Source organism: Musca vetustissima, unplaced genomic scaffold (genome assembly GCF_032173495.1).
Source record: "Musca vetustissima isolate MV318-11 ecotype Yass unplaced genomic scaffold, APGP_CSIRO_Mvet_v1 utg50827, whole genome shotgun sequence".
In the NCBI taxonomy this organism is placed as follows: domain Eukaryota; kingdom Metazoa; phylum Arthropoda; class Insecta; order Diptera; family Muscidae; genus Musca; species Musca vetustissima.
Genome location: NW_026873938.1, coordinates 121,565 through 131,634, shown reverse-complemented (window position 1 = coordinate 131,634; position 10,070 = coordinate 121,565). Strand labels below are relative to the sequence as shown.

General features: G+C 36.2%; 1 protein-coding gene across 1 annotated transcript; it reads right to left on the bottom strand.

Annotated features, from left to right (window-relative positions):
• Positions 1–404: 404 nt before the first annotated feature.
• On the bottom strand, positions 405–9,160 carry LOC133329207 (uncharacterized). Its single transcript, XM_061537703.1, has 10 exons — positions 9,088–9,160; positions 8,661–8,960; positions 5,069–5,663; positions 3,959–5,005; positions 3,729–3,900; positions 3,196–3,666; positions 1,251–1,385; positions 912–1,186; positions 577–854; positions 405–522 (listed from the first exon to the last, which is right to left on the bottom strand). The coding sequence occupies exons 1-10, from the start codon at positions 9,158–9,160 to the stop codon at positions 416–418; spliced, it is 3,453 nt and encodes a 1,150-aa protein (XP_061393687.1). The 3' UTR covers positions 405–415.
• Positions 9,161–10,070: the final 910 nt, after the last annotated feature.

Sequence of the window (10,070 nt, the reverse complement as noted above, 5' to 3'; positions counted from 1 at the left end):
AACAAATTTTTTTTGTAAATTATTTTTCTTCTCTTTTAAATCTTCAAATATATATGTGCAAAGTTACAAACCTTAACAAGCATTGGTATTGATTTACCAGCCCATTGAAAATCTTGAAAAATTAAAATCGAGAATGGGTGGGGTTCCCTTAAAGTCAATCAGAGCCCTTACTTGGTATCTATCACCCCCTTAATTAAGAGGGAAAAAATAAAAAAACATCATAGTGTATAAAGAATCAAAGTTTCAGAATGTTGGTCTATTTAGAATTTCTAAACATACTACCTTTTTAGAACCCCTAATTTTAAATCTCAAGATTCAAACATCCTCATCACCCGACTCTTTTTTTAATATATGTATACACAATATTTATTGCACTTACAAAAATCTACTAATAATTATTTCTATTTACAATAACTTAAAACAAATACATTCTTAATGAATATACACTGAGTAATATCAACAATATTAAATTATGTTCATTCTGGATGGAATCCGAGGAGCCACCTCTACTGGATTTGTTACCTGAAAAAAATAATTTAAAGTACAACAACTTCAAAAGCTTTCAATGCAACTTACGTTCATTACGATCCCGAACACCACAAGTCCTATACGAAATAGTCGCCTTACGTTTCGTATTAACATAACCGGGTATATACAAACTGGGAGCATCCAAACGACCTGCGGCAATCAGCCGTGACATATCCAATTCCAGGCGATGAGCTATGGGTCCCTTAAAATGTATAATCATTTGTATGCAGGAACCACCGTGTAGTTCCTTTGTTTTCCTTGCATCCACATCTAACATCCATTCCGGTATGCCCATAACGGAACGTAATTCTTCCAGGAATTGGGCTCTAGGTATGAGAATTCATTTTTATTTGTGAATAGTCTAAAAAATTATTTTCACTTACACCACAAATCTGGGAGGTTTTTGCAAATTTATATATTTAATAACATTATGATCCGGTTCAATGTTGGCACAGGCAAACCGTTCTCCCGAAAAATCGGGAGCAAAGATGACCAATGAACGTCCAATGGCACCCACTGGTCCTTCGAGTGGGAAATTGGGATCGGTGAAAACTTTTCGTTCATCACCAAGATCTATTGGCCCTAAACGTGCCCCAACATCACCTACATAACAACGCAACGGATTATCGGGTCCACATTCACGTTCATATAAGTCACGCTGTAAAAGTAAGTGAAAGGATAAACTTATTTGGATTTCAAGAGATCTTTGTTCCGCTACTTACATTCAAAGGATCTGCCAATTGGGTAAAATAGGGATTCCAAACATAACCTCCAGCTACACATCTTGTGTTTGTGGGCTTGACTGCAGCATCGACACCAACTGGATTAACAAAAATCTGCCAATTATGATTGCGGGTCTGGAAAGGGATAAAAACATATAATAATATTTTAGAGGTAGATTAAAAAAATTGGAGATTTTCCATAGGCGTGGATTATTTGAAAATATTTTTTGGAGATCTCGTAACAAATATTTTTAAAAAATCCACGACTATGGAAGATTACAAAAAATTATTTTTAAAAAATCCACGACTATGGAAGATTACAAAAAATTATTTTTAAAAAATCCACGACTATGGAAGATTACAAAAAATTATTTTTAAACCAGTGAGCGGTGCAGTATAGTCGGACGGGGCCGACCATGCCATACCCTACACAACTACCACGAACTCTAACTTTCTGAGGATGTTTATTCCGAGTCTGAGTAATATTTCGTGATATTTGCCCCCTCTTGTCCGATTAGAGGTTAACAACACCTCTTCCTTACTTTTTTCGAATATTCAGTACAGTCCTTCTAATTACTTGTCCAGATTACCTTCACGGTGGGTTGTGTTGTGATTTTCGGATTATACTCCACGAAAACACACAAAAAATTATGTTTTCGGTCCATTTCATCCCAAAATTTTAATCTGATCATCACCGAAAATTGTAGGCGTTGTTCTTGACCATAACTGGAACTTCATGAAAAATTTCAAAGCCATCAGCGCGATATTTCTCCCTCTAATGTGGTAATGGGTTACTAAATAATATCTGAATACGTAAGCATCTGTAAATATTTGACTGTAACTCCCACATCTGAGTAGACACATCACTATATTTGGTATCAATTTAAAGGCCAACCACTCCTCTTGGATATGCTATTAACTCCTGGGGTCTACATCCTCCAGGAGTAAATATATATGCCATAGAATACAAATTTTGTCATTTTTCACACAAAAGTCAGGGTCCATTTGACCCGCTAAATATTGACCGATCTTTATCAAAACATGCATGCTTATTCTCTGGCCCGATCCACTTCTCCATGCAAAAATTCGCGGTGTTTGGGCCATAATTGCGGCCTCTGAAAAAAAACCGACAAAAATTTTTTTGGTCCAATCCCCTAAATATTAACCGATCTTTTCCAAAAACAATAGGGGTCTTCATTGGCCAGATCCTACATGCAAAATTTCGTGAAGATTGGTCCATAACTGTGGCCTGTATCGTGTTTACAAATTATAATGGACAGACGGACGGACGGACCACACATAGATCGACTCAGCTAGGAGATATGACGATCGGTATACTTAAAGGTGGGTCTAGGACCAATATTTCGCGGCGTTACAAACATTTGGGGCTGCACAAAGCTATAATACCCTGACAACATAGTTGTGTAGGGTATAAAAATCCACGACTATGGAAGATTACAAAAAATTATTTTTAAAAAATCCACGACTATGGAAGATCACGGAAAAGTATTTTTTACAAAATCTACGCCTATGGAAGATCTTGAAAAATAATTTTTAAAAAATCCACGCCTATGGAAGATCTTGAAAAATAATTTTTAAAAAATCCACGCCTATGGAAGATCTTGAAAAATAATTTTTAAAAAATCCACGCCTATGGAAGATCTTGAAAAATAATTTTTAAAAAATCCACGCCTATGGAAGATCGTGAAAAATAATTTTTAAAAAATCCACGCCTATGGAAGATCTTGAAAAATAATTTTTAAAAAATCCACGCCTATGGAAGATCTTGAAATATAATTTTTAAAAAATCCACGCACATGGAAGATCACGGAAAAGTATTTATAAAAAAATCCACGCCTATGGAAGATCTCGAAAAAGTATTTTTAAAAAATCCACGATTATGGAAGGACTTATGGCCTTATGATCCGATTTTTTTTTTACTTACCACATTCCTATCATTTTTACCCGGATGCCTTAGCTTCACTTCCAACACCGTATCCGACTGACTGCCATCATTGTGAATCAATTGGGTCATTTTAACATAACCATATGCATATCCTGTGGGATGATGAAATGAGGCAATAGCTCGAATTTCCCTTGCCTCACTTGGTGAATAACCACGCTCCAATGTGCTGCAAGCCCAACGAGCATTCCTCCTCTTCTTGTGTATAACTACCGATCTCCCAATAATACTATTTATACCAAATAATGGCAACTGGGTGTCATTGAAGAATCCTTCATATTGCGTCAGCTTATCTAAGGTTCCGAATTTTCCACTCAAATCGCCCATTTCATATTGTTCGGTACTGCCGTGTCGCGGTGGCGGTGAATGTTTTGGATTCACTTGAAAAGGATTGAAGTGACCATACAGGGTGGTCTCTTCACAAGGGAAGGCCAAGTTGTCCTCTACGGGGGTCTGTAAAAGAAAAAAAAAATAAATTCCCTAGAGGGGGGATGAGGGAGGGGAGTTAGACCTACCATATGTATGTGATAGCCACTGTTTTCATTGAGTCCCTTAAATTGCACCTCAATATTACTGATATCATATTCCGATTGCTGAGTCACCTCAACTTTACCAATCACATTTACCTCATCCCCATTGGCATACCATTCCTTGGCCACCACCTTGCGGCGATAGTGACCTATGATTCTGAATAGAGAAGGGCAGATTAATATATGATTTTTTTTTTAATCCCTTGTTGACTTACATGGAACACGCCAGTCTCTCCCCTCTGGCTTGGGGTCCAAAATCATCGTACAGTACCAAAGACTTCCCCAGAATGTTGTGCCTTCCCGACAGCGGCAAATTAGTATCGGTAAACATTCGACGACTTATTTGTTGAGCATTTTGCTTACTTCCGGCAATATTGAGGGTCCCTATCCGAGTATCTAATGCTCCCACCTGACACATACCCGGTAGCCGAGCACTACAATAATCCTCCACCGAACGATTACCCCAATCCACCTTATGGGGATTAAATACCCCACCCGCCGAAATGCAACGATTTTGCCAATCATAAAAATCTTTACCCGGAGCACTGCTGTGTATAGCCCAGCGATGTGAGAAGGTATTATTCTGTGTCGAACCATCCGCATGGATGAGATATTCAAAAATTACTGTTGTATCCTGCCATGGCTCCTCTGCGGGTTGTCGAAATAGAACTCTACCCACAATCGGATAGCGGAATAGCACTTGGGCCGTAAACATCGGCTTCTGATAGATACCATTCGGCTGATACTGATTTATGTTCGCACAGTCCCACACCATTTCCGTGATATTATCCAGCTGGGTACGATTGTATTGATATACGACCAAACTACGATGGGCAATACTCTCCAGACCCTGTAGAGGTAAAAATATATCCCAATAGAGTCCATTAAGCTCAGAACTGGTTCCAGGCAAGAAGTAGTGATGATAATAATTTTTATTTCGACTCTGCAATTTGCCACTTAAATCTCCGATGGGATATTGATCTTGGGTACCATAGCCAGCGGGAGGTATTTGATGTTTCTCCACCTCTCGAGGATTGTAAAGTTCCCCAGTGGATTCACAATATCCTGGCAAGCCCAATTTGAGTGGAGCCGGGGGTAACTGATGTATCCGGAAGGCAGCAACATCCTCGGCAAATTTACGAGCCACATTTGTGGCATTTTCCGCCACCGTATTCATGGTGAAATTCAAGAAAGTGGGATCAAATTTCGAGCGTTGGGTCATGGTAATTTCGCCCTTAATACCCTCATGGTTTATTATGGACCTAAAAATATAACAATTATTGAAAATAAAATAGTTTCTTAAAGCTCATCCATCCATCACTCACTTATATGTCAACGGCTTAACCCTGCGAATTTGTGTACAAGCCAAAAAATTATCCGGATGCTGGTCCTCAAACAACACCAAATACAGGGTACGATGGGGTATTGTCAAATCGGATGGCAGGAGGGCTAATTTTTCATCACGAAACACAACACGTTGTGGTGAACGCAAGGCGTTCTTAGCCACCCGCAATTTACCCAAACGTGTATCTAAATCACCAATGCCACGACCTTCACCCTCTCCGGCCGGATCGAATACCAATTGCAAGAAATTACAATTATCCTCGGTACGATGATGATCAAATTTTAAAATATCTGTAACGAAAATTTTCCAACGATGCTTCGTCATTGGTTGACTAGGATCTGAATTGGCAGGTTGTGACTGAATGTGATATAGATCGGAATAAATGAGAGTATCGCCGGATGCCTCATCTGTCGGGGCTAACCAACGGAAATATACCGAACCGGCAACGGGGGTATTGAAACGGGCCTCCGCCACATGCTCCACGGACATCTGTATTGTGGTAATGGTGGCACAGACGCGTACATTGCGGGATATTTCGGTCAATACCAGCGATTTACCCCATATACCCTTGGGACCTGTAAAGGGAATAAGAAAATAGGTTGGTAGGAAAATAAATTTAAAAACATCAAAAAGGAAATAGTTTTGGAGATCTTCCATAGGCTTGATTTTTTTTAAATATTTTGTAGTCCTTTTAAATAGGCGTGGATTTTTAAAAAATCATTTTTCGAGATCTTTCAAAGGCGTGGATTTATAAAAAATCCTTTTTTTGAGATCTTCCAAAGGCGTGGATTTATAAAAAATAATTTTTCGAGATCTTTCAAAGGCGAGGATTTATAAAAAATCATTTTTCGAGGTCTTCCAAAGGCGTGGATTTATAAAAAATCATTTTTCGAGATCTTCCAAAGGCGTGGATTTATAAAAAATCATTTTTCGAGATCTTCCAAAGGCGTGGATTTATAAAAAATCATTTTTCGAGATCTTCCAAAGGCGTGGATTTATAAAAAATCCTTTTTCGAGATCTTCCAAAGGCGTGGATTTATAAAAAATCCTTTTTCGAGATCTTCCAAAGGCGTGGATTTATAAAAAAATAATTTTTCGAGATCTTCCAAAGGCGTGGATTTATAAAAAATCATTTTTCGAGTTCTTCCAAAGGCGTGGATTTATAAAAAATCATTTTTCGAGTTCTTCCAAAGGCGTGGATTTATAAAAAATCATTTTTCGAGTTCTTCCAAAGGCGTGGATTTATAAAAAATCATTTTTCGAGTTCTTCCAAAGGCGTGGATTTATAAAAAATCATTTTTCGAGATCTTCCAAAGGCGTGGATTTATAAAAAATCATTTTTCGAGATCTTCCAAAGGCGTGGATTTATTAAAAAATCATTTTTCGAGATCTTCCAAAGGCGTGGATTTATAAAAAATCATTTTTCGAGTTCTTCCAAAGGCGTGGATTTATAAAAAATCATTTTTCGAGTTCTTCCAAAGGCGTGGATTTATAAAAAATCATTTTTCGAGTTCTTCCAAAGGCGTGGATTTATAAAAAATCATTTTTCGAGTTCTTCCAAAGGCGTGGATTTATAAAAAAATCATTTTTCGAGTTCTTCCAAAGGCGTGGATTTATAAAAAATCATTTTTCGAGTTCTTCCAAAGGCGTGGATTTATAAAAAATCATTTTTCGAGTTCTTCCAAAGGCGTGGATTTATAAAAAATCATTTTTCGAGTTCTTCCAAAGGCGTGGATTTATAAAAAATCATTTTTCGAGTTCTTCCAAAGGCGTGGATTTATAAAAAATCATTTTTCGAGTTCTTCCAAAGGCGTGGATTTATAAAAAATCATTTTTCGAGTTCTTCCAAAGGCGTGGATTTATAAAAAATCATTTTTCGAGTTCTTCCAAAGGCGTGGATTTATAAAAAATCATTTTTCGAGTTCTTCCAAAGGCGTGGATTTATAAAAAATCATTTTTCGAGTTCTTCCAAAGGCGTGGATTTATAAAAAATCATTTTTCGAGTTCTTCCAAAGGCGTGGATTTATTTTTCGAAAAAATCATTTTTCGAGTTCTTCCAAAGGCGTGGATTTATAAAAAATCATTTTTCGAGTTCTTCCAAAGGCGTGGATTTATAAAAAATCATTTTTCGAGTTCTTCCAAAGGCGTGGATTTATAAAAAATCATTTTTCGAGTTCTTCCAAAGGCGTGGATTTATAAAAAATCATTTTTCGAGTTCTTCCAAAGGCGTGGATTTATAAAAAATCATTTTTCGAGTTCTTCCAAAGGCGTGGATTTATAAAAAATCATTTTTCGAGTTCTTCCAAAGGCGTGGATTTATAAAAAATCATTTTTCGAGTTCTTCCAAAGGCGTGGATTTATAAAAAATCATTTTTCGAGTTCTTCCAAAGGCGTGGATTTATAAAAAATCATTTTTCGAGTTCTTCCAAAGGCGTGGATTTATAAAAAATCATTTTTCGAGTTCTTCCAAAGGCGTGGATTTATAAAAAATCATTTTTCGAGTTCTTCCAAAGGCGTGGATTTATAAAAAATCATTTTTCGAGTTCTTCCAAAGGCGTGGATTTATAAAAAATCATTTTTCGAGTTCTTCCAAAGGCGTGGATTTATAAAAAATCATTTTTCGAGTTCTTCCAAAGGCGTGGAGTTATAAAAGGCGTGGATTTATAAAAAATCATTTTTCGATCATTTTATCGATTTTTCTTCTTCCAAAGGCGTGGATTTATAAAAAATCATTTTTCGAGTTCTTCCAAAGGCGTGGATTTATAAAAAATCATTTTTCGAGTTCTTCCAAAGGCGTGGATTTATAAAAAATCATTTTTCGAGTTCTTCCAAAGGCGTGGATTTATAAAAAATCATTTTTCATAAAAAATCATTTTTCGAGTTCTTCCAAAGGCGTGGATTTATAAAAAATCATTTTTCGAGTTCTTCCAAAGGCGTGGATTTATAAAAAATCATTTTTCGAGTTCTTCCAAAGGCGTGGATTTATAAAAAATCATTTTTCGAGTTCCAAAGGCGTGGATTTATAAAAAATCTTCCAAAGGCGTGGATTTATAAAAAATCATTTTTCGAGTTCTTCCAAAGGCGTGGATTTATAAAAAATCATTTTTCGAGTTCTTCCAAAGGCGTGGATTTATAAAAAATCATTTTTCGAGTTCTTCCAAAGGCGTGGATTTATAAAAAATCATTTTTCGAGTTCTTCCAAAGGCGTGGATTTATAAAAAATCATTTTTCGAGTTCTTCCAAAGGCGTGGATTTATAAAAAATCATTTTTCGAGTTCTTCCAAAGGCGTGGATTTATAAAAAATCATTTTTCGAGTTCTTCCAAAGGCGTGGATTTATAAAAAATCATTTTTCGAGTTCTTCCAAAGGCGTGGATTTATAAAAAATCATTTTTCGAGTTCTTCCAAAGGCGTGGATTTATAAAAAATCATTTTTCGAGTTCTTCCAAAGGCGTGGATTTATAAAAAATCATTTTTCGAGTTCTTCCAAAGGCGTGGATTTATAAAAAAAATCTTCCAAAAAAATAATTTGTGGAGGCCTTCCATCTTTTCATCATCACCCCTTTTACTTACCAATCAGCTGCATTTCCTTAAACCACGTTGTTGATTCATTTCCCGGCAATATAATATATTCCAAATCATCGTCGAACGTTAGAACTTGTTCCCCCAGTCGATCAAGGGCACACCGCTCATTTGTATCCGTATTGGTGTAATCTATGGGAAATTTGCGTACCGACCAACTCCAGACTTGATCGGGATATTGGAGAGTTGTTTCTAATTCCGATATTATTTCGACATGACTAGTATTGACTTGGCGAAATGTGATTTCACCGTGGAGGCCATGTTGCGATAAATATGCAATTAAATGTTGTCCTACAACAAAAAATAAAAACACACAAATTTAGATCAAAATAATGATTCTCACGTTAGGGTGATTTCTTTTGCATTCGTTTTGAAAACGCAGTGGCAAAACTTTATTGGCCAAGAGTCGGCTACATACCCGTTGCTTGTGACGCAATACTCAGAAACAAGACGAAGACAAAGAAATGTTGACTGTGGCTGATGATTAACATTTTTGTTGTTGGTTTTTTATTTTGAAGCTATACTTTTAATTATTATTTTTAATTTTCTTTAACTTAACATTATTTTATTTACAAAATTGAATTTAATTTGTTTGGAATTTTCCTTTATAAGAAAACGCTATGAAATTCCATTTCACTTTCACATTTTTTGTGTTAATTTTTTTTTCATTATTATCGCACTATTGTGTGTTTTCCATGGACGTCAGCAAACCATAACGAAAAAAACCCGAATAAAATCTCCGTCCGCAATGGTGTCTTAAACTCAACTGAGAGTTGTGGCTCAAACAAAACCAAGACATGGTAACAAGCTGGTTTGAAGGTCTACTTGTTGCTGGTTTAAAACGGAAGTTGTATGGCTGAGTGAGAGAGAGAGCCAAAGAGAGGAAGCATAACTGCTTATCTGATCAGAGTTTTGTTTATGCCCATGAAAAATGCATTGCGCATGGTGCTATGCGGAGAGTGAGACGTTTTATTGCCTATGCTACGATGTGTTGCGCATGCTCAATTTTTAGTTATTTTTCTTTAAGTAGTATTTTTATTCCGATTTTTGTTTTGATCATGCCATGCGTAGTTTAAACTGGTTCTTTGTCTTGTAGCCGGTAACTGTCATTCTTATTTGAAGTCAGCGGTCTGTGAAAACAGGGCGATTCAAAATATTTTTATACAATTTTAATATCGATCGTTTGTTAACGTATTCTCAAAAATTAAAGGGATGACAAATGCAACATTTGTTTTATTTCTAGATATGGTGGGAATGATACACATTTTTGTTTTAAATTTAGAGTCTTAAATAAACTGTCTGAAACATTTTTGTTCATTTCCATGGGTGATTTTAATCTTTCAAATGTTTCATGGGTGACAATATAGATCTCATACCGATGGTAAATAATAATCCATAATT

Excerpts from the sequence above, each read along its gene's own strand:
- LOC133329207 (XM_061537703.1), bottom strand. The coding sequence starts at position 9,160 with ATGTTAATCATCAGCCACAGTCAACATTTCTTTGTCTTCGTCTTGTTT. Across the intron at positions 5,006-5,068 it reads GTTAAGCCGTTGACATATAA|GTCCATAATAAACCATGAGG; the intron begins GTGAGTGATGGA and ends TTATATTTTTAG. Across the intron at positions 3,667-3,728 it reads GTGGCTATCACATACATATG|ACCCCCGTAGAGGACAACTT; the intron begins GTAGGTCTAACT and ends TTTCTTTTACAG.